Here is a 26,735-nt window from a genome sequence, read left to right as displayed (position 1 = left end):
TAAAAGTTAACATGAGGGTTTTTCATGATGGTTAGGGACAAATGCAATCGCATGGCAGGATGCTGTAAACCGACCAAACTTCAGTCAGGAGAATAATCCATCCACAATACAAGGTTAGTCATTTATATACTGCAACAACATGGGAATAGTACAGCTGCGACAGAATTACGGAGCGGTACGGAAGTAGAGGAAGCAAGAAGAATGAGTTGAGTAAAGTTTGACTTATCTGACTTTCTTGTTTTGGTTAATGCGTCTTATAATCTGGTGTCTATGAAAACAGACCCATTCATCGACAGTGCGCCTTATGGTACGAAAAATACAAAACTTAACAAATTTGCTCAGCATGATTAGCAGCCTAACCTTGCACATTTGCTTCATAAACGTAACAACAGTAGACTGTGCGCCACTCCTCAGTGACAGCAACACTACTTTTACGATTTGATGCCAGTAAATATTTAGATCGTGATCATACAGAAACATATCCCTTGTTTCACACGCAAGATGCAAAAACAAGATTGTTGACTTGAGCGCACACACACATAAAAAGCTCCTTTTTCATGATCCAAACCTCAGCGAGTTTGTACTTTAGCACTGATGAACCAGCTTCACATGGTTGTTTTCATGTCTTCCCCGCTTCCTCTGCCTCTCGTCTTCCTTTCACATTCACAAAGAGAGGAACTCTTGGGCCCTCTGTGTGAGTTCTGCTCAGCGCACTGCAGGCGAGCGCACAACTCAATAGAGACCAGATAGCTTCCTATTAAACCCGCTCTGCTTTTAAGACAGCTGAGCATTAGTGCAGAGCTGTGTGTTATTGTGCCTGTGCATGCACGTCACATTGCGCGAGAGCTTTTCGTGTGATTCTTTAGATGTATGTCTTTGCACGATGTGCGCTCCTGCTCTTTGGTTTATTTATTTATTTATTTATGGGGTTTTTTTTGTTTGTTTTATTTGTTTTTTTTAGCTCCTACTGCACCTGTCAGTGGTAGCAGCAGTAATCTCATACAGATACGGCTAAAATAGTTTAGTTTTAGTTTGCGTCTGTGAAATTAAAAATACATTAAAAATGTCTTTTTCTCCCCTTGGCTTTTAAATCTTTTAAGTGTTTTTAGTCTGTGGGTGTCTTATTTTTTGCTACTTGTTTACACACGAAATATCCTCGTGACTCTGCTCTGCAGTAATAAAACAAGTTGACTCAGTAAATCCAGTTGTGAGATCCCACCTCTGGCAATTTGTTCAAACCCTTTCTGACTTTCCTCTTCACCTAGCTTTATTGCATCTGTTTTCCCCAACGCAGAGCTGCAAACCATTGAGAAGCTGGATTCACCAGGGGAATATTTAGATGCTACCTAATCAAATCCTGCAGTTTCCTATAGCAACTGAAAAAAATAACATATCAGTATTGAAGACTGACAGCACTTCATAATGTCCGTGGAATAAGCAGAATAATACTTTGTCACAGCTACACTCAAAAAAATAACTCTTTAAATGAACATGAAAAAATCATGGAAAGAATTTCCACGTGATTAAATTGCTTTATTTTAGCATTATGCAATTCTGTTACTCCAACTTAATGCACTCAAGTTGGACCAACTTAATTAAAGATTGATGAATCAACGTATTTACTGCATTTTGATCCAATATATTTTAATAGTGTTGATCCAACTTAAAGAGTTTTGTTCTTTAAGTTGGATCAATTCAACTCAATTGAATTGATCCAACTTAAACCTACTCAATTCAGTAGGTTTTCTCCAACTAATTTACTAAATTTGGTCCCAGCTTAAGTTAATTGAGTTGAACCAACTCATACAAATTAAGTTATTCCAACACAAGTCTTTAATGCTAATAGAAAGCAATTTAATCACGTGGAAATTCTTTCCATGATTATTTTAAGTTAATTTAAAGAGTAATTTTTTGGAGCATTTAACAAAGTCTAGAGCCTGGTTAACATACATTTCACTATTACATCTAAAAGGTAAATAAAAATTTGTCATACACATCTTTTTGTTTTCTCCAATTTATTGAATTTATAGCAAATTTCACATAATGTATAAAGAATACATGAAATGCAAGTACAAGTTACATAACAGAAAAAAAAGTAGTGGACAAAGTGGAAAGTTAACCTGTTAAAACAATTTTTTAACAACAATGAATGGCTGAATCAGGTGATTTTCCGATGACCAATACAACTACTTTGAAGGTCAAGAGATGCACTTTCAAAAAAGAAAATATCTGCAATTATTTTAGGTTCATGGTCCAGATACATGGTGTAGCTGTTGTAATGGAAACATTTCTCAACGAGAAAATAGTCTTTTGAGAACCTGTACTTTGTGTGCTGTTGGATAGTTTGTGTGCATCTAATTCCATAAGAATCTTCTGCAGGACCTCAAAGGTGTACCTGAGTTCCAGAGGGTAGCTCAGGTTCAGTGAATAGACCAGACCAAGCAACATTGTCACTGCAAAAACTACACTGCCCAACTCACCCATCACTTCCACCCCCTCTAGAACAATCACAACATCCTGAGGGTCATCGCCAGGCTCCGCACCCTCTGACCGAATGACACAGATTCCAAAGACTGTCTCTGCTATGGCAGTGGCGATGCTTTTTATCAACTTCCTGTGACAATAAAACAAACAAAAAAAAGATAATGATTTCTCACTAATGTCCATTGCAAACAGTTTTAAAAGTAAATATCTGTTTTACATTAATGTAAAATACCTAAAAGCTTTACTCATTCAAGCCTTATAATAATGTAAATGTAATCAAAAATGACTGCCCGATATTTTTCCTGACTCAAGAGAAGTTCATTCAATACCTCAACAATGTCCTGTCTTTCAAAATCTTGAGTTGTGATAGGGGTGACTGTGGCACAGGAGGTAGAGCAAGTTGTCTACTGGTTTAATCCCTGGCTTCTCTAATCTGATACTAAAACTATCAATGGGTAACATACTGAACCCCAAGTTGCTCCTGATACATCCATTGAAGTGTAAATGTTACATAAAAATCTTGTATGAATGTGTGTATGAATGAGGTTATTATAATGAAATTATAATAATGATAGTATAAAACACTCAAGAATGGTGTGTGTAGTATCCAGTGAGAAACTTAAAGCTCTTACTTTTCCTATTTTAAAAGGTATTTTTTACAGCCACCGGTAATTTATAGGAAAACCCCATCCCCTGAAACTTTTTGTATGTAGTTCAAGCTTATCTTTGATCATCTCCTTAGTTAAGGATACAGGCACGTTAACATACCAGGTAATCCTTCACCAGCTTCTCAGGATCTTCATTCAGGTACATGCAAAGACCTTTGGCGATGTATTCTCTTCTGATTTCAACAGCATCAGTCTTTATACACAGAGGGGGGGGAAACAAATATATAGGGAAATCCATCTCAACGACCTAGCAGTGGGATTAAAGAACTATTAGTTGAATTACCAGGAATTTGTGAGAAATACAGAGGCTATTGTTTTACAGTCTTAATCTTTTCAAATAGTATTTATGCATTTTAGACAAGTCTGTCATTTTAATATTGTTTTGTAAATTGTGTATTAATTTAATCATGCCATACCCCCAATTCAAGAAAGTTTAGATGATGTGTACATAAAATCAGAATGCAATGTTTTCTTGGTCTCAAAACTATATGTCACTTACAAATGAATATATTACATTTTTAACATGGGAATGTGATAATTTTTAAGAAAAATATTAGCTCACTATGAATTTGATGAACTGGCCTGCCAGCTCTCCAGACCTTTCACCACCTGATAAGATTAAACATTTATTATCTTTACAGGAGGGAACTGCAAGTCTCCAAGTTTATTAAGTAGAAAAATATTTAATTTCAAAAAAATTAAAAAACAGGAAAACATATCTGTTCATGTTTTGTCTTTCCTCCTCAGTGTACTAAAAACACATAAATTGTTAAATAAACCACTGTCCATCAGTTGCAACTTACAAACTTACAAATTTCAACAACCCACATGTAAAATGTAAATTTATCACAACAGTCTCTGTGGTAGAGCCAAACTAGCTTATGTGCAGAGGTTAAGTTATAAACAATATCTATATTTGGAGTAGCTAAGTCTTTCATATTAGGCTATCATGCTAGCATGACATTGTGCTATATTCTTGCACTAACGTGTTAGCTAGCTAGAATGGCATAAACAAACAGATATTTTAATAAAAAAACAAAAAAAAAGTGAATAAATAGAACTGAAAAGAATCGACAAACTAATGATACCTTTGTGCAAAAAGTATTTTCATCAAGATGGATGAAGATAGATTCACTCTTACCTTTCCAAGATGACCGCGAAGCAAACCATGTGCTTTCCTGCCTCTTGTTGTTTAGAATCTCACGTGATCTTGTGATATCGCGGGTCTTTAAGGCAGCTAACCACTCTTGTTAGATTTTATCATGTCATATCAACAAGAATAAATTTAAGAGGCGCTAAGTTGGTAAATTTCATGTAGATCTTATATGATTTTATTACGTTCACCTTAGAAACATAAATTCATTGTGTTCAAATTACATGTTAGAGTCTTGTAAATGCAATAACCACCAAATTTCACTTTTTTGAGTGTATTCTGTTGGAACCTCCTGTATTTCATTGTACAGAGATATACCGCGACATCCGCTGGTTTCCTCTTTTTGGCACAAAGTGGGCGATAAATAAACAAGAGAGAAAAGCCGATCAGCTGATCATTGATCAGTTTCATGATTGAAGTAGAAACGGGAGAGGGAGAGGGAGAGGATGAAAGAAGAAGAGGCAGCTGTGCAGCAAAGACACAGAATAACTCCAGCTTTGTGTCTTTTTCATTGTAGCTGAATTACGGGACAAACTGTTCCTTTTCACCTCAATAAGAAACGCGTAATATTTTCTCTGAATACGAGACGATTCCGTTTTTTACTGGATGGTTGGCAACTCTAATAATTAACCTTATGAACAAAATAAAGTTCAACATCAGTAACATCACAGCACCCACCCAGCTGTATAGAAACTCCGTCATGCTAGCTAGCACGCACTACGAAAAAGTCAGCATAACGAAAATAAACTCCACCTAAACTTGGTTCATATCTGACCCAGATGGACTGCAGGTTTTAACTTCTTACCTGAAGTTTAGTTCACCTGACACTCTCGGACCAGCGGCCACTTCGGGTCTCTCCTCTTGCCTCCCTTTTCCTTCATCCACCTGCTGGCTTCCACCACTTGCTAATGTTATTGAATCTGTGGAAGCTATCTAAATCCCAGTAACGAGTAACGCGTTCCCGGTTTTGGCATAATAACTAGTTACCGTGCTCGTTACCACAATAATAACGTAGTTACTGTAACGCGTTACTTAATAACGCGTTAGTCCCAACACTGGATATAACACTGGCAGATGTTTCTCTGATTAATAGTTGTGCAACCAGTCAGACTTCCAAATAAACTCTTAAATAACATCCAGCTGTTAGTCTACAGCAGCGATTCTCAGAGTGTGGTGCTCAGTCCCCTGATGGGCTGTAAGGACACCTTAGATGGGCCATGAAGTCATTTACAAAAAGCAAATATGTTTATTTTGTTTTGTAGGGTTTAAAATAAAGCACTGATACTTACCTGGTTCAGGGTCATTGTGGCTGGAGCCTATCACAGCTGTCATAGGGAGAGAGGCAGGGTACACCCTGAATAGGTTGCTAGTCTATCACAGAGACAGATAACCATTCATGCTTACACCTACCTGTACAGCCAATTTAAATCACCAATTAATAACCTGACACATGCGTGTAACTGTGGGAGGAAGCCGGAGTACCTGGAGAGAACTTTAGAAGGCATAGGGGTAAAATGTCCACACAGAAAGACACCAGTCGCTGTGAGGTGATGGAGCTAACCACTGCACCACCGTGCAATGTATTATTATTAAGCCTGAAAACTTTCTTATATCACTTGTCAATAGTAGGAAAGAGCTGAAACTGAGCTGGTGCCAGATGTAATGATGTTCAGGAGAATCAACCTCAACAACAGTCATGAGATGAAAATGTTTCAGTGAAAACATAAAGAAGCAACTACTTCATCTTCTGCTCGTCTGATAAACAGAGTTTTGATCAAAGGTTTGGGCGCACCGCAGAAGACTTTCTGATTTCCTAATTGGCCACAGCAGTCTTAGGTTTAGGAATGTCAGGGCAACAGTATGTGATCGCTCAGCTGCATGACGGTCATTAAAAAAAGGCTGCTTTAAGATCATCAGTAGTTCATTAGTCAGTTTTTCTCTCCCCCACATTATGATTCAGCTTTCACTTAAATATTCTATACATTACATCTACAGTTCAAGTTATTGAAAGCAACTTTATTAAACATTTTATTAAAGTTACTTTTAATATTTCCATTTTTTAAAATGTAGTTTTAGTCTAAGTTGGTTTGTGAATCAAAGTTTGTCAAACGAGTGTGAGTGTACTCATGCCTGCCATTCTGTCCAAGCTGCTGACACGTCAACAACATGAAGAAACTGGTCAGGTTATGGCAGTGGTGAAAATGAGCCTGTCATTCTACATCTCCTCGTTCTCATGTTATTGCTCTCACAAGATTTTTAGAAAACTTGACCTGTGACCTCGACCTTGAGGTTGAGGTCACTGAGATTCGAACAGTTTTTTAGTAGTATCAGTGGAATCAATTTGAAACATACTCTCAGAATCTTGAGAGTCCACACCACCCTCTCACCTGCAGGGCAGAGTGACAACAATACCCCATCAGCCTTTTGCACTAAGGTGTAAAAATTAAAATTAAAATGCACTAAAGAACAAAACACAAAGATCCAAAGCGTATGTGAACCACAGTCTTTTGGCTCTTACCGTGGCAGATGCACAAAGGACTGCTGCCAAAGTACAGCTTTTGTGTAACATAGACAGCATCTGACAAATTAGCATTACATGACACCCGAGGATGTGCTTTGCAGCAGCACATTCAGTGGCAACAATAGAATCAAAATATACACATTCTCAAGATCATTGCAGTCAAAGGAGTACTCAGCTGTTAGTATTCAGATGCTGAGGACAAATTAAAGTCCTTCAAACTATTACTTGTAATAATCTCTAGAACTTTTCAATATGCTTCAAGTATAAATATATCATTTCAACTCATGCAGCAGAAGTGCCCCTTTTATTATTACCGAGTAAGTAATAATACTACATCATACACTGAACAAAAATATAAACGCAACACTTTTGTTTTTGCTCCCATTCCCCATGGGATGGACGTAGAGACCTAAAATTCATTCCAGATACACAATATAACCATCCCTCCCAAACAGTGGTCACAAATCAGTCCAAATGTGTGGTAGTGGGCACATCTGCTATATTGAGATAATCCATCCCACCTCACAGGTGTGCCACATCAGGATGCTGATCTGACATCATGAGTAGTGCACAGGTGTACCTCAGACTGCCCACAACAAAAGGCCACCCTGGAATGTGCAGTTTTGACTCACAGCAAAATTCCACAGATGCCACAAGCAATGAGGGATGCTGCAATTGGCATGCTGACAGCAGGAATGTCAACCAGATCTGTCGCCCGTGCATTGAATGTTCATTTCTCAACCATAAGCCGTCTCCACAGGCGTTTCAGAGAACATGGCAGCACATCCAACCGGCCTCACAACCGCAGACCTCGTGTAACCACACCAGCCCAGGACCTCCACATCCAGCAGGTTCACCTCCAAGATCGTCTGAGACCAGCCACCCAGACAGCTGCTGGAACAATTGGTTTGCACAACCAAACAATTTCTGCACAAACTGTCAGAAACCGTCTCTGGGACGCTCAACTGCATGCCCGTCGTCCTCATCGGGGTCTTGACCTGACTCCAGCTCGTCGCCGTAACAGACTTGTGTGGGCAAATGCTCACATTCAATGGCGTCTGGCACGTTGGAGAGGTGTGCGCTTCACGGATGAATCATGGTTCACATTGTTCAGGGCAGATGGCAGCTGAGAATGTCCCAGTTCTTGCATGGCCAGCATACTCACCGGACATGTCACCCATTGAGCATGTTCGGGATGTGCTTGACCGGCGTATACGACAGCGTGTACCAGTTCCCACGAATATCCAACAACCTCGCACAGCCATTGAAGTGGAGTGGACCAACATTCCACAGGCCACAATTGACAATCTGATAGACTCCATGCAACGATGTGTTGCACTGCATGAGGCAAATGGTGGTCACACCAGATACTGACCGGTTCTGGGTCCCCAGACCCCCAATAGTGAAAAAAACTGCACATTCCAGGGTGGCCTTTTGTTGTGGGCAGTCTGAGGTACACCTGTGCACTACTCATGATGTCAGATCAGCATCCTGATGTGGCACACCTGTGAGGTGGGATGGATTATCTCAATATAGCAGATGTGCCCACTACCACACATTTGGACTGATTTGTGACCACTGTTTGGGAGGGATGGTTATATTGTGTATCTGGAATGAATTTTAGGTCTCTACGTCCATCCCATGGGGAATGGGAGCAAAAACAAAAGTGTTGCGTTTATATTTTTGTTCAGTGTATATTTAAGTCTCTGGGGACATAGCATGAAACATGCCTCACAGATCCAGAGATGTAAAACATGGTGGTCAATATATTTCCTCTGCGATGTGCGTAAAGTAGCATCTAGCTGTTCAGTTTCAAGTAGCTAAAAATTCAGCCTAAGTAAATGGACTTGTGCTCATGTCCCTGCTGCAAAAAATGGCCTTTTACAGCTTTGGTTGGTAAGGCTTTTAGTAGAAACGGATTGAATAAAATAGCCCATAGGGTTTGAAAGCAACATAAATTCTGTGCTTTTATGACATGAACTGGAGGAAAAGGCTATACCAGAGCACTTTGGTTTACATCACTATCTTAAAAATAGTGTTTTAGTGACAAAACAAACACATCACAGGTCTAGCACTGTAATTTAGTTCTATTGCAGAGCTAGAAATAACATAAGGCTTCTGCAAGCGTGCTTCGAGTTATTTATTATAAATTTTAAAATGAGCACATCAGTGCTTAGAATATATGACAGGGATGAGGTTGGTGATAAATGTTCTGTACTCTTCGATATATATATGCATTTATCTTTCAGAAATCAGAAACTTCATTGAGGACAGGTGCCACTGTGAACTATTTCAGAAGGAAGATATTCAAGACACTGATGTATTTCTTTGTTTTGTTCCTGTAAATACATTTCAGTACAGCCCACTGGGTTTTTGGCAAAGGACATTTTCCATTTCATCGCTGCAATGTTTCCTATTATTAAAGATAAATGCCACTGCCAAATATTTATCAGCGATATGAGATTGTTTGTTTGGGTCTTATCTAAGCCTAAGAAATAAAAAGGAAACTGTTTTTCTTTTGTGTTGAGAGTATATGGCTTTTCATTTTCTTTGCTTTTCTCTTAACAGTTCATATTTCAACTTCACTGCTTCCACACAGTTTCAACACTTTCTGCCTCATGTGTAACCACAGAGGCAGGAGGTGTCTCAGAAGGAAATGTGTCTTTTGGTGTGAAAGAACATCTGCTACTGTACTCGGCACTGTGATTGGTTTCCGTGACACGCTACTCCCACGCTTGCTGTAACTCATTTCATTCCTACCAGTGAGCCACTTCCTCACTATAACTGAGGGCAGTGCACTTTTCAACAGTTGGTCAAACAGTATTATAAATACCATAGTTTATCACCAGGACTAAAGTGTATAAATAGACCTTGCCTTCTTAGTAATCTGACTCGCTGTCATTATTTCAGTTTTTATTCATCTTCTTTTGATTAGAGTTTTGTATGAATAACTTAACTCGGAAAACGCTCCAGTAATTCCAAACTGGGTTTTCTTTTTCACTTTTTGAGCAAATCACTACACTAAAGCAATAGTGGTGGAGCAATAGTGGTCAACAAGAGCTTTACAAGAACCAATAAAAATATTATGAATCGATAGTGAAGATTGTGTGGTTGTCCTGAGCTCAGAAACTGTTTTCCATGATCATTTTTTAGAATATATGCTTCCAGTTATATGAAATATTGTGAGGTAATGACATATCATCATAAAACTAAGAAAAGAATCAGCTGGTTGGTTAAAAAAAAATGGTGTCAATCTTCAGTATGATGAACCTGCTGGCGACATCATAAAAAGCTCACCAGCTCACTTATACAGGAATAGTTGTACAGACTTACCATGAAGTTTATCAGGTTTAGTGAATGCATTCTGGTCACTGCAACCTCCAGACAACTAGACTGCAGGTGGTGAGATTTAACTAAGGACTGAGGAGACTGAAACCACTTTAATCTTTCCTGAGTCTGCACCTTTTTTTAAGTCCTCATGTTTGTCTAGTGCTCTCTAACCCATAACCGTTAATCACCTACTTCCAATCTGAACCAGGTCCTTCCCATATATGCTAACTGTGTCCTCAACCCATTACTCCTCACTGAAAAAAAGGGATTGCCCATCTCTTGGATTTATGTAAGCATCTTGCGTGTATTTAACACAATCGCCTGGTGCTTTAAAGTTAAGTGTAACTATATAGTGTAGAAACTACATGATATGGAGAGAAGGTATATTAAATTGTTCATATCAAGTTCAAGTGAAGTAAGTCAATAATACAGCAATGTTAAATCTTGCATGGGATTTTGGCTTGCGCACTGTGGATCGTGGTTTGAGGAAGGCCTCTACTTTTTTTCGGGATACCGAAAAAAAGGAAAATGGGTGGTTGTTACATTTACAAAAGTCTAACTTGTAATTTGAACAAAATAGTTTCATGTTTCTATGGTGAAAATAATCAAATCATTTAGGATCTGTATGAAATTCAACAACTTAATTTGATCTCGTTGAGATGACATGATACAGTCTAGTAAGAGCGGTTAGTTGCTGGACTTATGAAATTCACAAGATCACACGAGATTACAAACTGCAGGGAAATCACAGGAGGTATAAGAGGCAAAACACTACATACATATACATACGTATATGGTATTGCTATTTATTGTGGTTTAACCTTTCAAGGACAAAATTGTACTGAAAATTCTGCATCAAACCTTGATAAGCTTTGTTAATCCTGGCTTGGTAGCGTGGTCGTTAGTGCTGTTGCCCCACAGCAAGAAGGTCCTGGGTTCAAATCCACAAGCTGGTTAGTTTGCACTGTGTTATCTCTGGTTTCCTCCCACAGTTAAAAGCCATGCAGTTATTAGAGTTAGGTTAATTGGTGAATGTAAGTGGAAATGGTTGTTTATCTCTATGTGATAGACTGGTGAGCTGTCCAGGGTGTACCCTGCCTTTTAACCTTTCACAGGGTTATGCCCCAGCTCCCCTGCAACCAGGAGAAAGGAAGTTGTTGTAAATCCATTAAATGTTTATGTTAACCAGACTCTAGACTTTGTTGAACAATATTAATATGAAGACAACATGTAGTATTTAAGTAACCAAGTAGTACTGGGGTAAAAGTTATTGAATAGTGTTGGAATAAAGTGACAAAATTGTGAAGGATTAAAATATTCCAAGAGCTCAACTTACTTCATCCAAACATGTTTCAATCGTGTTTTATCAACACAAAATGCACAGGTTTATTGAATATGAATAGGTTGTGTTGATTTTTAAACCTCAGTTGTTTAAGTTTCTGCCAAATCAAAACATCTGTGTGCAACCAATGTCCACTATTGAATTAAGTAAATCTAACATGCTCTTTTTTCAGTGCTCATTTATCCCTTCCCTCACACGTTTCCATGCATTCTTAACCAAGCTCTGCTCTATTATCCCTGCTCTTGCTCAAATTGTAGAGCTAGGCAAAGGTAAAGCCCCGTTATCACCTTTCATTTGTTCATGGAGTCTGTTTTTACTGAACAGCCTTTTACACCTTCTCACAAACTTAAATCTTAGGTCTACATTCTTAGTCATCCAGGTCATGGTGGTCTCAAACGTTTGAAATAAAGACAACTCTACTTCTTTTTGACTCATGAAGATTTTTCACCTCCCATCCAAGATGTTTCAGATGATGGAGTCCCAGGCATTTAACCCCTTGAAAGGGGTCCTAAGAGCCACTGACCCATCCTGTAATCAAGTCATTAAGAATCACCCAAACTGGGAGTGATTCAGGGCCATCAAAGGGGCCAAGGAGATGTTGCTCAACCTGCCATCATGTGAGTTATTAAGGTCACATGGGTCAAGGTGTGAGTGGGGGGTTGAAATACCTGAGAAGGGATCTCAAGACTGTGTTATATGTGACTGATAGCTGGTATCATAGGCCTCTGTTCAGTGATGGTTATCTATGTCCACTGTAAACCGTCATTAATGACCCATGCTGCGATTCACACCTTGGCTCATGTGACCCTTAACGACTCACATGACTAGGGTGGGTCTACAGCTGTGAGGAGACAAGGAGGTTAAATACCTGGGACTCTTCATTAGTTTTTAGAACTGAGCCTAGCCTAGTTCAGTTGCGTTCATTGCAAATGCTCAAGAACATCCTAAACTACTGCAGTTATAGTCAGCCAAAGTAAATCTTCAACTAGTAGTTGTAAAAGTAAGTAAAAAAAAAAACAAACTTAAGGTTCTTTCAGAAGAAATAATTCCGATTCTGACCAAATCTGACCATCTTACACCTCCATCCATAGTCATGTTTTCTAAAAGTGGAATTATATTAGTCTGTGATCCCAGCACACAAACTAGTGACGAAATACGCTAAAGCTCATGTGCTGAGCTAAGCTCCACAGGTCTAATTATGATATCGCTTTAATGTTTTGATTAGTGAGAAAGCTTCACATTCAACTTGGTCACTGTTCATACAAGTATGTGTGGAAGCTGCCACTGGATGCACCTGCTATTATACAACCACTATATATAAATATATTGAAATGTGCCAACGCTGGTATGTTCACACGCAAACCTTTAAGTATAAAACACAGACATGTACACATTCTGAACAGAACATACAAATCTAGCCTACTGTTTTTAGATAAAGTTCATTAGTTGTTGAGCTGCATGGCAAAGTCACTTGACTGTTTGGCCATTTGTTTTAATAAAATGACCACCGTGTGGGTTTTTTTTTACCAAGAGTAAAAGTTATACAATGGCTACCAAACACTGGAAGACTTTAAACTTTTAAAGACTGGGACCCTCACACATCTAAAAGTTGTCTTAAGGCTTTTAGTTTGAGACTATATACTATAAGATTGTCCAAAGACCGGGGATCTTGAAGGGTTGCAGTTCAGAAAATCAACTTTGAGACTATTTCCCATCATCCCACTGGTGGAAATTTATAAAAAAGGAAACATGAAAAATTAGAACAGAATTAGGGCCACTGTGCTGGTACTAAGATTTAAAACACAGACACAACACAACGTATGCTAATCTAAGTTTACTGTATCACTAGCTGATGTTCCCATCTCACTGTTGGCAAACGTGCAGTTTTTTTGTTTAAATATTAGAAAACGGAAAGATGTTTTTCAGACAAAATGGAGCTTTATTAGTGGACGTCCTTGCTAAAGGTTGATAGTAAAAAAGTGAGAAAAGCAAAAGAAGAATAACAGACAAAGCTCTGCTGTGAAAAAATCCCTCTCTGCATCAGCAAGGTTAGCTACTCTATCTGCTCACACAAAAATAAAGAACTATTTTTCTTCTATTGTTGTTGTGAAGATTGAATGTCTGTCGGCAGTTGTTGCTGCTACCTCTGAAAAAAGAGTGGCATATCAGCAGCTAACCCATCAGATGGTTCAAATCAATAGCTGACTAGCTTTAAAAGCATCAACCCCAAAGTGGACCACAGAAGTAGCAACTCCATACAGGGGTAATCAACAAGTAGGATTAGACAGGCATGTATGCAGTTACTGTGTGCACAATGAAATGTGTGTGTGTGTGTGTGTGTGTGTGTGTGTTTAAGATAAGATAACCTTTATTAGTCCCACACGTGGGAAATTTGTTTTGTCACAGCAGGAAGTGGACAGTGCAAAAGTTATGAGGCAAAAATTAGAATACAATAAGAATAAATACAGTACACAACTGTACAGAATAGAATAAAATAAAATACTATATACAGTAGAATAAAATAAAATAAATATACAATAAGATAAAAATAGAATACAAATACAAATACTATATACAACTGAGTAAAAATACAACGATGACAGAAAGGATTATTGCACTTAGTATTATTGCATATGTATGGATGTGTGTGCTTGATCAGTTAGTCTTTATTATGGAGTCTGACAGCAGTGGGGAGAGAGTAAGAGAAAGAAGGAAAAAAAAGGCTAAATTAGCCAAGTCTTTTGTGCTTGTGGCCTTTTCTTAAAATGCTCCTGCATGTGCTTTTGTTCTTGTTTAGCGTGCACTGTTGTTGGTACCTATTTTCATTTCTGCTACAGCCAATCCCATAGAAACAGTGGTGCTGTAGCCCAGAGCAATTGCAGTCTAGAGGAAGTAAATCAACTGCAAAACAGATGCAGCATGTGTATGTGTTTCAGCATGAGCTGGTGAGTGTGAGAGGAAGTGAACATGGCAGATTTAACAGGCTTGTGAGCAACAAAAAGATGCTCCCTTCTTCTTCGGTCAGCTTGGCATCATGCTTATGCCTCCAGCTCCTGGCTAGTAATCGTGGACAGAGGAGTAGATAGACAGTGGATGGATTCGAGCTCATGTATGCTTGTGAAAAAAGCATGGACTGGGCAGGATGGTTTAGAGCCGGTATCAATAATTCTCAGGTCACATAATTTGTTTTTAAAGTGCCAGTTTCATGAGCGATGATGCGGTGATGCTGGCGTATGACAGAGGAAGCAAAGTAAAAGAAGTAACAGGGATGAGGAAATGTTGGAAATATGTGCTGACAGCATTTATAGATATGCCAAATGCTCTGTTTGAAAGTGAGATAATGAGTGAGAACGGCTCACTGTAAACACAACATTAAACGGGTTACAGAATTCCACAATTCATTCTGTTGTTAAATAGAAGAGACACTGCAGATGAACACAACATCACACCGCAAAGCCTGGAAAAAGAAATTGATTGAAAAAGGGAAAAAAATTTACTGCCACACAAAATAATAGCCTTCCCAGATAGAAAAACACAATTCACAGCTGACATGGCAGACAGTGACAGCATAATGACTATTGCCGCTAATGCAGGTACTGCACTGCACTCCAACAACAATGCAGCAATTTCATTAGTAGGGTACATTCTGCCAGAAGGATATTGAGTTGTGATGCCAGAAATACCAGTGACAGAGAAAAATTGGAATTGGTGTTGTTTTGATGGCAGTCTAACTGGACAAAATGAGGCGCAAAACGTGCAATAACAAAAGCAACGACAGGCTTGTGAAAATCTGATATTATTACAGATAATAATCTGCATCCGCTCACAGGATGAACTCTACAATATAATATATCCTCTCTAAGACTGTCACTCCATCTCTTCTTTTCACCCAGGCTGGAATAAGCGAGTGGACTATGAGCCAGGAACAGGCAGTAAGCAGCTGTTTCCCAGGATGCACCTCGAGACCTGTGGCGGACCTCTGTCCTCGGTGAGGACCACGGTGGAGCTGCAGACCAGCCACATTGGAAAGGGCTGCGACCGGGAGACCTACTCTGAGAAATCTCTACAAAAACTCTGTGGTGGGTTATTTGGGGTTACTGTGTTTTCATAATCACTAGCTATTCTTGTGTGGTCGAAATGAGCAATAATTAAGATAAAAACTTGTGACTATTAAATCGATGGTTGATATGCAGATTTACACAGTATATGGCTCATCAAAGACTGCTGTCTGAGGCAACTAAAAGTTGGGGCAGTAAATTAGAAGTTAGATCCTGCTAAAAGCATTAATGGAGTCCATGCGTTGAGCACCAGGGTCAGACGGCGCCCGAGGTGTGTTTCTGTGCCCTTTTTAAATCAACATCTGAAAGCTCCCAGTCCGTGTTGCTTTCTTATCTCCACGTATGTCCCCGGTAAACCCCTGTGCTAAATGAAGGCACCAGAATGGCAAGTTAAGGCTGTGTCACTAATGATGTGACAGAGCGAGGGCATTAGCCGCCCTAGATGCAGCCGCGCTTTCTCCTCAGTGACTGATGAGCAGTCGAGCCGCCGTGTCAGTGCCCAGAGCGCCAGCAGAGTAGTCGAGCCTATACCCCCACCCACACCGCACTGCCAGCAGGAGGGCTGGAGTCATCATCTTTGACTAACGGCCTTCACAAGCCACATTCCACCTAATCTGAATGCATAACATCCACTCCCTGCCTCCCCTGGCTCCCAGTCCACGCATGGTTTACCACTAAAGAGGCCTTTTCAGGCACCTCATAATCGTTATCTGATAGCAAATAGAATAAATTGTAATAGCTTTTTTAAAGCACAATCAATTTGAGATAATGTACAAAGACATCGGGCAAAGGAAAGGCTGCAGCTGGGTGCTGGAGGAGTCGATGGGTATTTATTTACTGAGGGAATCTAATTACTGGAATCAGAACGTCGACGGCGCCACGAGCACGCAGTGGAGAAAAACAGGGTTTTACAAACGAGTGAAAAACATCAATTAACGTGCTAATGTGTTATTAGCGGAAATGAACAGATGCATGTTCGAGTTTCTTTGCCAGGACAAGGGACACAGTGAGTTGTGACACTTCCTGTTTTGTTTTGTTTTTTTTGGTTGGTTGGTTTTTCTCCTATAACATCATAGCTCCCAGGTCGCTTTGATCCATTTCCGTCAGTAAGCCATTAGAAATGATTCATAAATGTATTTTAAAGGGATGAAATAAATGTTTTACTGTCACACAGGAAAAGCAGAAGATAGATGGGTGAGGGCATGTCGTATGCATGGAGGAGCGAGGTGAGCATGTGTCAGGGGCTGCGTTTGTCAAGGTGACGGCTCGAAAACAAAGACTGGACGGGGCTCAACATATTAGGGTTATTGTGTCAAAGGAATGATGGAGCTGCTTTGAAAGGGAGGAAGAGAAACCAAATGAGCCAGCTCAGTGCAGGACGGTAACGACAGGTCTGTTTTGTCAGAATGTGTAGGGATCGTGTCAGCTGTAAGCCATCTGTGCGACTGGCTGATTCTTACCAAGCCTTTGCTATGTCTTTTTCTCTTTGTGTTACCATAGTGCTTGGTTAGTATTTCCTCTCTGTTTCCATAGAGGTGCATTATAGCAGTGAGCTATGTTCTGAATTTATGAATAGTAGCTCACATTTCTTTTGAAAGTTAGCTTCATTTGCCATGAATCAATACCCACATTCCGTAGCTATCTCAGCCCATTGATTCCTTATTAAACCCTGCCAGCTGCATTACTCTTAAGTAATCATAGCCAAGAATAAGGCAATGCACACTGCGTATCTGCCATTATTGTTGTTGACAGATCTACTGTCTCACCTCTTGTTTGTTCCCACGGCAATAACCCCAGGCGCCTCGTCGGGTAGCACTGACCTCCTCCCTGCTCCCGGCACGGCCACCAATTGGACAGCGTCCCTAGTGTCTGACAGCGGGAGGGACAGCGACTTGATCTTCAGGTTTGACGGTCGTCAGGCAGCCAAAATCCCAGACTGGGTGGTACCACAGAATTTGACAGACCAGTTTACCATTGCAACATGGATGAAGCATGGGCCTAGTCCAGGGCTCAGAGCTGAAAAGGAGACCCTACTTTGTAACTCTGACAAGACTGGTGAGTCATTTGTTAACACATTTCATGGAAAAAATATATTTTTTTGACATTTCATTAGGTTATAAGAGATGTCTGGGTAAGCTGTAGTAAGGGGGGATTAGCAGAAATCGTAAATCAGAATTTAATTCAAACACCACAAATGAAGTGCACCTTGATTCTTTGGTGGATCATGTGTTGTGTGGTCAGTTGACAGGAGAATTGTGGTCTGTGAGCAAAGGTATAAGACACTGACTGCAATACCCCAAGTGACAGTGTGCAATAAAGACTCAGAGTCTGATAATATCTGCTTTTGTTCGATGTAAAACCATAAATCACCGCTTAAATCATCCTAATATCACTCCTCTATACAATAGAGCTACACATGTATAGAATATATCTATAGCTCCTCCACAGATCTAAACAGCAACTGTTTGTGAAATACTTATTTCAATGTGATACTGTTTAATAGTGGCACATTGAACAAAATTTGCAGCTCGGTGGACAGCATGCCCTCCCTGCAGGGATTATTTTTGTTGTTGTTTTTTTAAATTCCAGTGAAAGACTATCTGCCTGCAAACTCACCTCCTTTAGAAAAGTGCTGCTGTCCCAGATTTGTGAGAGCCACCTGTCAGGCTTGCTTTACCTGTCAGCTGTGAGTAGGTGGAGTGATTTGGTCCCTGGTGTCTACTCCTCTTTTTACCTCCCACAGAGATGAACCGTCATCACTACTCGCTGTATGTCCATAATTGCCGCCTGGTGTTTCTGCTGAGGAGAGACTTCACCCAGGTAGACACCTTCCGGCCGGCCGAGTTCCACTGGAAACTAGAGCAGGTGAGGCGCTAACGTTGGAATACGTGTGATAGACCAGGAAACTTGTACTCTGAGCTTATCCTCAGCTCACCTTTTTGATGAGGTATGGACCTCTCGCATAGAGAGTTATGAAGCCTCTAGCCTGGATTATACCTCTATTAATCATCCACTGGGATATTTTTTTCTTAGTTTAATCCATGGTGGTCTGTGTCTTGCGTTAAAAATAGAAGGCTCCTGGTAAGACATTGGGATTCACTGGCAGCAGCAAAAAGGTTTAAAAGGGAGTAGGAGCTGTTGGTGATTTACTAACACACATCATATTCACCCAGTGATTTGCAAACAACCATGGTTTTGTGGGTGTAAACTGTAACCAATTAGTGCTTGGCTATACTAGAAATCCCTCTATAAAAAACAAACAAAAAAAACCACCTAACCTTTAAGTGACCCCATTTAATATAGAGAATCCACATACTAGTTAATATCCATGTAATATCTTAATGAATTTAGGGACTGAATAAATGTTTGGCATCTGCCCTTTCATATGATTCCTTCGAGGAATGGAACATTTCCACACATGAAAATTCCACAATTAGTTAATAATAAAAACAATAGATATGATGGCTAGAGAAATATGAGCTTCCTCCAGGGTTGTGCATGTGTGCATGTGTCTCTGTGTATGTGTGTGCGTTGCGTGAAGACAGAGGCAGCTGTCTGTTGATCGTGGATGCTGTCTCGGAGTCAGACAGGTCATCTCGACTCACAAAACCCCCACGCTCACCCAGTGAGGACATTTGATTCAGGAGGCACACAGCTGAGGCTGGACATCCAGATGCAGCTCCCTGGGCTAATTTAATCAGACAGATCACTGGTCCTTGATTGGAGAGATAGCATGAAACGGGTCATCCATCAGTCTCCTGACAGAGCATGGTGTGCATGAGGCCCCATCTGGAGGAATTTAGACAGAGTCTCTATTGAGTATCTGTCATGGCTATTGGTCTGTTTTTCTCACTCTACATTTTCTCCTTTTGTTTTTAATTTGTTCTGTTCTTTTTTTTCTTTTTTTTTAAAGACATCTGACCAATCTGGATATTTCACAGACCTCACTGCAACAGTAGTATGGCTTCTGCTAATGACATTAACAGTGATGTTCACTGTACTTTCTCAGGCGCTGTTCAGATCAGCAAAGGTTACAGTGGCTACGAGAAAAACTAAGCATGGCTGGAATTCTTTGCCCTCATTCCCTCTTTCTTTTCAACCAATCAAGCAATTATAGTGTATGTAGAGTATTTGTTTATATGTTGAATCAAATAGTTTGAGAGTATCAAAAGTGTTATACTACTGTGATGTCACTAATTATATTTCTGAGCAGTACCTGAAAACTACTGGGAATATTGTTGCATCACCTTTGAGTATGTTAATGTTGTTAACATGGCCAACATTATAAACATTGGTATGTTAGTACTGCCAGTTTGATAGAGGTCGTGTTAGGATTGACATTGAGCTTTAAGGAACACTATTAATCAGCATAACTTCATTATACGTAAAAGTAATTTGTAGCCACTGTAACGTCAACCTTTGGTTTGTGGACTAACATTTCGAAGACTTTAGATTTGATTTGGATGTCAACGTCTTTCAGAGACAGAAACAATGTTGCAAGAGCTAATCTCTCTGAAACCTCCAGGACGCTCTATTCATATGTACTTGTCTATCCCAAGGAAACAACCCCCAAAACATGCAGTTATTTATCATTTATTTTGTTCTCAATTTGATAGTAATTGATAAAATGAATGTGATTCTCTATTAAAGGAGACTTGAAACTAGCAATCAAGACCAGAAAGTTTTTATAAAAGTATCAATCTAGTGAGCAGTAGGACCTTTTTCTCACAGACCTCAGTACAATGGGACTTCGTTTGGAGCTGGCAGAGCTGACTTAGTGGCCTCCTCTTCCTCCTCCTCCTTCTTCAGGTTTTGTACATTTCCATTCTGGCTTCACTTTCCAGTCCTAGAGGCCAGTGTTGTGTAAGTTGACACATAACAAGAGCTTATTCACAGTTCACAAAGAATTAAATGAAACAGATAATATTCATAGTTCACAATTTAATTAAGGTTAAGCAAGCCTTATGACCGCTGGAATATGTTCCAGGCCCCGGGCAGCCCTGAACTGGATAAGCAGAAAAGGATGGATGGTTTATATGGATCTCTAAACTATTCTATTTTCTTTATAATTACTTCCTATCAACAAATCCATCTTCACATCATTGCATAATGTTACTTCTTGCTACCTCCTAAAATAAAAATATTATTTTTGCTTTTCTATATTTCTTTTAAAAGTACAAGACAAAGCAATGTGAATACATGTTTTAACACCAAATTGGTTGTTCATGTGGCTGATGTTGTTACTTTTTTTTCTTTCTTTTTGTTAGATAAATATAAAAATATTCAAACTAAGAAAAATGAGCTCAGATAGGTACAGTGGTCACAAACTTGACAGAATTGACGTGTTCTTCTCCGTATTTGTTTAAAAATTGTGCTCTACAAATGACCAAAATTCAAAGTAAGAACAAAATGTAAATATTAGATGCTAGTGTCACGTCAGTGGTATCTGTCTATTTAGACATAGATTTCATTTCAACTGTCTGACTCTGATATTAAGTGACAATGGAGGTAAATAAAATTTAGTTGCTTACTTGAATGTTGTAAACTCACTTTTACAAAATTCAAGTGCAACTTCTCTTCCATTAACAGTGTCTTGCTGCTTTGGGCAATCTACACTGACACAGTTCACATTTTCATTCTAGCTACTTAGTGTTCAACAGTCTGCCATATGGTCAGTGAGCTTCAGCCTGGCAAAGTCCCTCTTCACAAATCCCAATTGTATTCATTATATAGTATGTATCATACATAATAGCAGCATTGCTTTGAGCTAAGCCACTAAGGTTTAGGCTGTTTATTGTTTACCAAGAAAACAGTCCTAGTTCAGCATACTGTCATTTGCTAAATGGCACTAGTCAGAGTATAGCTGAGGCTAATGTAATAGAAAAATAGCCTCACAGAGCCATTAAGGTAACGCAACCTGCATGCAGAGCGTATCCAGTTTAGAGGCCAGGAAAGAGGCAATTTTCCCTTTGATGTTCTTGCTTGTTTGTGATAATTCTAATTCATAACATGACTCGTTATAAAATATATCATATCACACCTTTCCCCCATAGTTGTTTTAACCATATGCCACAGTTAATGAAATCCCACATGAAGGAAGTTAGTAAATTAGAAGGGAGTTTGACAGTTTTTGGTTGTTTTTGCTGTGGCTTAAAAAGGGTTGAGACAGGTAGTTCTATAGCAGGTCTGAAATGATCTTGATTTATTTCATTAGCACGTCTCACGATAAAAGTTTCCACGGTCTACTCTGGCACCACATAGGCACACAATAGCTGTTAAACTTTCTCGAGCACATTTAGAGTTCTCACTCTTTCGCGCGTCCTCCCGCTCATCCTCCTCCCTCTTGTTAATAGTTGTCTCTGTGAATCCTGGGGGCATGAAAGGAAACTTTCATTAAGTCGCTATCTCCCCTCGCCTTGTCGCTATTTCCTCCTCATCTGCTAATGTCTTTAAAACAAAATGAACTTCTGAATACCTCCAACTTAGAGAACCCTCGAACAGAAGAATTCTCCTCTCCCTGCACTGGTTTATCAAAGAAGTAAGAAGTCCAATTAATTTCTCATACAATCCAATCACGCACTGCGAGCTGCTTCATAATAACCGCACCGGGGTGGTGGGGGGAGATGGTTGCAGATATTAGTTTTACCTGCTGAAAAAAATAAAGAGTGTACAATCTGTTAATAACAGGCAGCATGGTTTTATGCACATTGGCCTATTCTGTTCAGTACGCTTAAACTTTGCTCTCTGTGCTGTATGCATTGTTGGGAGATGAAGCCTGAGGTTTTCATTGAAACTTCACTGAAAGGTTTTGCAATGAACGTGTACCAAATGTGTCTTTTGTGCACACTTTCATATTCTTTAAATGCAGATCCGAATAAGAGTGTCTCAAAGAAGGAGGCTGTCAATCTTGAAGATGTTTTCTGCATGAGCCAGTACTGAATGAACCCCTGCAGGTGTTATAACTATGTACAAAATTGGATCGGGTGCGCACGGTCTAAAAAATAGCCTTTGGCGCTCGCAGGTGTCCGGGAAATTCACTGTATAAAAGAGTGCCTCACAGACCCAGACTCCCACTTTATTTCTTTCACAGTGTATTAACAGCTTGTGAGGTTTTATTGTTCAATTCACCATATTCACCCGGCGCCTACTTTCCTCCTGACATCGGATGCTTTTATAATACTGCACACTGCTGCGTTGTAGTTTCAAGTCTAAACAGAGGGAATTTGACAGGGGATTTGACTGTTATCGTGTTACTGGTTTCTGATTGATCAGCATCTGAAAACACAAGAGTAAAGACAAAAATGTTCAGGACACACACACTGTGTCATCTTTAATGATTAAAAAAATATATATATATATATATATATATATATATATATATATATATATATATATATATACACAACGACCCGTTACCTGCCATTAAATCATAACAGAAATTGCAGATTACAAGGGTATTTCCAGTCCCTCCGCTTCCTGTTTCAAAGACAGAATTTGTGAGATATGTAAGAATGAATATGACCATATGAAGCCCAAAATGTAACGTTTTAAAGAAGCAGTCAAAGAACAAAAGCCTTCTAATTACCTCTGCCAAGGAAACTGTTGCATGCTTATGTGTGATTTTTTTTCTGTCTGTAAACATGATAGATCTAAAAATTCTGGATGAACCTCTGTAGGGGTGTGCAGTGGGGTCATGTTATCAATCCATTAAACTTTGACTTACATCCACCGGTGTCTTCAGGCTCAACATAATGATTTATTGGTCAAAAATGGACAAAACACTTTAAAACTTACAAACTATGATTTTTGCAAGTGTGGTGTGTATTGTGAACGTACAGAAAGTACTGTATTTAAAACTTTGCTGCCATTTTTTGTCTTTACAACATATAAGAAATGATTTGCGGGGATTCTAAATACTTTGGCCCTTTGACAACATTTGACCTTAAAGGAGAGGTCAAACCTTTATAAAATGTCCATCCATCCATCTATCGTCATCCGCTTTGTCCGGGGTCGGGTCGCGGGGGCAGCAGCCTAAGCAAAGAGGCCCAGACCTCCCTCTCCCCAGCCACCTCCTCCAGCTTGTCCGGGGGAATACCAAGGTGTTCCCAGGCCAGCCGAGAGATATAATCTCTCCAGCGTGTCCTGGGTCTGCCCCGGGGCCTCCTCCCGGTGGGACATGCCTGGAACACCTCACCCAGGAGGCGCCCAGGGGGCATCCTTGTCAGATGCCCGAACCACCTCAGCTGGCTCCTTTCGATGTGGAGCAGCAGCTGCTCTACTCTGAGCCCCTCCCGGATGGCCGAACTTCTCACCCTATCTCTAAGGGAGAGGCCAGCCACCCTTCGGAGGAAGCTCATTTCTGCCGCTTGTATCCGCGATCTCGTTCTTTCGGTCACTACCCACAGCTCGTGGCCATAGGTGAGGGTAGGGACGTAGATCGGCCGGTAAATTGAGAGCTTCGCTTTTACATTCAGCTCCCTCTTCACCACGACGGACCGGTGCAACGTCCGCATTACTGCAGCTGCAGCCCCAATCCGTCTGTCGATCTCCGGCTCCCTTCTCCCATCACTCGCGAACAAGACCCCGAGATACTTGAACTCCTCCACTTGGGGCAGGAACTCATCCCCGACCCGGAGTGGGCACTCCACCCTTTTCCGGCTGAGAACCATGGCCTCAGATTTGGAGGTGCTGATCCTCATTCCCGCTGCTTCACACTCGGCTGCGAACCGTTCCAGTGCGAGCTGGAGGCCTTCACCCGATGAAGCCAACAGAACCACATCATCTGCAAAAATCAGAGATGAGATTCTGCGCCTAGAAATCCTGCCCATAAAAATTATGAACAGAACCGGAGACAAAGGGCAGCCCTGGCGAAGCCCATCACCCACCGGGAACGAGTCCGACTTATTGCCGGCAATGCGAACCAAGCTCTTGCAACGGTTGTATAGGGATCGAATGGCCCGTAGCAATGGGCCAGACACCCCATATTCCCGCAACACCTCCCACAGGACACCCCGAGGGACATGGTCGAATGCCTTCTCCAAGTCCACAAAACACATGTAGACTGGTTGGGCAAACTCCCATGCACCCTCAAGTATCCTGGAGAGGATAAAGAGCTGGTCCAGTGTTCCGCGACCAGGACGAAAACCGCATTGTTCCTCCTGTATCCGAGGTTCGACTAACAGACGAACTCTCCTTTCCAGAACCCTGGCATAGACTTTCCCAGGGAGGCTGAGGAGTGTGATCCCCCTGTAGTTGGAACACACCCTCCGGTCCCCTTTCTTAAAGATGGGGACCACCACCCCGGTCTGCCAGTCCACAGGTACTGCCCCTGATCTCCACGCAACATTGCAGAGGCGTGTCAACCAGGACAGCCCTACAACGTCCAGAGCCTTCAGGAACTCGGGGCGGACCTCATCAACACCAGGGGCTCTGCCACCAAGGAGTTGTTTAACTGCCTCAGTGACCTCGCCCCCGGAAATTGGCGGGTCATTCCCCTCATCCCCAGACTCTGCTTCCTCCTCGGAAGACGTGTCAGTGGGATTAAGGAGGTCCTTGAAGTATTCCTTCCACCGCCTGACAATTTTCTCAGTCGACGTCAGCAGCGCTCCGCCAGCACTATACACAGTGCAGGTAGAGCACCGCTTTCCCCTCCTGAGACGTCTGACGGTTTGCCAGAATCTCTTCGAGGCAGTCCGAAAGTCTTTTTCCATGGCCTCTCCGAACTCCTCCCACACCCGAGTTTTTGCTTCAGCCACTGCCCGAGCCGCATTCCGCTTGGCCTGTCGATATCTGTCGGCTGCCTCCGGAGTCCCACAGGCTAACCAAGCCCGATAGGACTCCTTCTTCAGCCTGGTGGCTCCCTTCACCTCTGGTGTCCACCATTTGGTTTGGGGATTACCACCACGGCAGGCACCCACCACCTTGCGGCCGCAGCTCAATGCAGCAGCTTCGGCAATGGAGACGCTGAACATGGTCCATTCGGACTCAATGTCCCCGGTCTCCCTCGGAATGCTGTTGAAGCTCTGCCGGAGGTGTGCGTTGAAGATCTCGCGGACTGGGGCCTCTGCTAGACGTTCCCAGCACACCCTCACTACGCGTTTAGGTGCACCAGGTCTGTCCAGCGTCCTCCCCCGCCACCTGATCCAACTCACCACCAGGTGGTGATCAGTTGACAGCTCAGCCCCTCTCTTTACCCGAGTGTCCAGAACATATGGTCGCAGGTCTGCTGATACGATTACAAAATCGATCATCGACCTACGGCCTAGAGCGTCCTGGTGCCACGTGCACTTATGGACACTCTTATGTTCGAACAGGGTGTTCGTTATGGCCAAACTGTGGTTAGCACAGAAGTCCAATAACAGAGCACCGCTCGGGTTCGGGCCCCATGGACTAAGGCCCGGCCACCAGACGCTCGCCCTCGGGCACCCTCCCCGGGCCTGGCTCCAGGGCGGGGCCCCGGTGACCCTATCCCGGGCAGGGTAAACTGTTCCCTCGGTGTCCTTTTCATAAGGGTCTTATGAATCGCTCTTTGTCTGGTCCCTCACCCAGGGCCAATTTGCCATGGGAGACCCTACCAGGGGGCAAAAGCCCCCAGACAACATAGCCCCTGGGATCCCTGGGACACACAAACCCCTCCACCACGATAAGGTAGCGATTCAAGGAGGGGTTATAAAATGTCCTTTATCTTAAAAATGATGCTTCAGATTTTTTGTTTGTATTGGCAACATGTATGAAGTGAACTAGTATATGGGGATTTTAAATATCACATTATAGTTTCCCCTAAATATCACGTCACATTTGACCTCTGACCTCACTCTTACATTTTACATCTTTCTTTCTTTCAAGTAGACCCCAACATGTGTTATATCTTTAAAGAAAACTATTACCCGTTACCTAATCCTGCATGTCATAAATGTAATGCATGCACTTTGCACTACAAACTGTATGCAAAGTATGTTTAAAAAGAGCAAAGAAAAAAAAACATGCATAATGGGGCGATCGTGGCTCAAAGAGTTGGCAGTTTGTCTTGTAACCGGAAGGTTGCCGGTTCGAGCCCCAGCTCGGACAGTCTCGGTCGTTGTGTCCTTGGGCAAGACATTTCACCTGCCGCCTGCTGGTGATGGGGCCAATGGCGCAATATGGCAGCCTCGCTTCTGTCAGTCTGCCCCAGGGCAGCTGT

General features: G+C 41.3%; 1 protein-coding gene and 1 long non-coding RNA gene across 2 annotated transcripts in view; one reads left to right on the top strand and one right to left on the bottom strand.

Annotated features, from left to right (window-relative positions):
* Positions 1-26,735, top strand: part of LOC146693387 (calsyntenin-2-like) — a 333,610-nt gene that overhangs the window by 227,491 nt on the left and 79,384 nt on the right. Inside the window, exons 6-8 of the mRNA XM_085479236.1 lie at positions 15,392-15,577; positions 17,354-17,611; positions 18,300-18,421. Of these exons, the coding sequence (XP_085335362.1) occupies positions 15,392-15,577; positions 17,354-17,611; positions 18,300-18,421 (566 nt within the window). The remainder of the gene's footprint in view (positions 1-15,391; positions 15,578-17,353; positions 17,612-18,299; positions 18,422-26,735) is intronic.
* LOC146693389 (uncharacterized) lies at positions 2,214-4,340 on the bottom strand. Its single transcript, XR_014923857.1, has 3 exons — positions 3,715-4,340; positions 3,253-3,345; positions 2,214-2,614 (listed from the first exon to the last, which is right to left on the bottom strand). It is a non-coding gene; the product is annotated as an uncharacterized LOC146693389 (long non-coding RNA).

Source organism: Copadichromis virginalis, linkage group LG14 (genome assembly GCF_057382275.1).
Source record: "Copadichromis virginalis isolate Kocher_CV1m ecotype Utaka linkage group LG14, C_Virginalis_male_GT1.1, whole genome shotgun sequence".
NCBI lineage: Eukaryota > Metazoa > Chordata > Actinopteri > Cichliformes > Cichlidae > Copadichromis > Copadichromis virginalis.
This window is presented reverse-complemented; position numbering and strand designations above follow the sequence as displayed.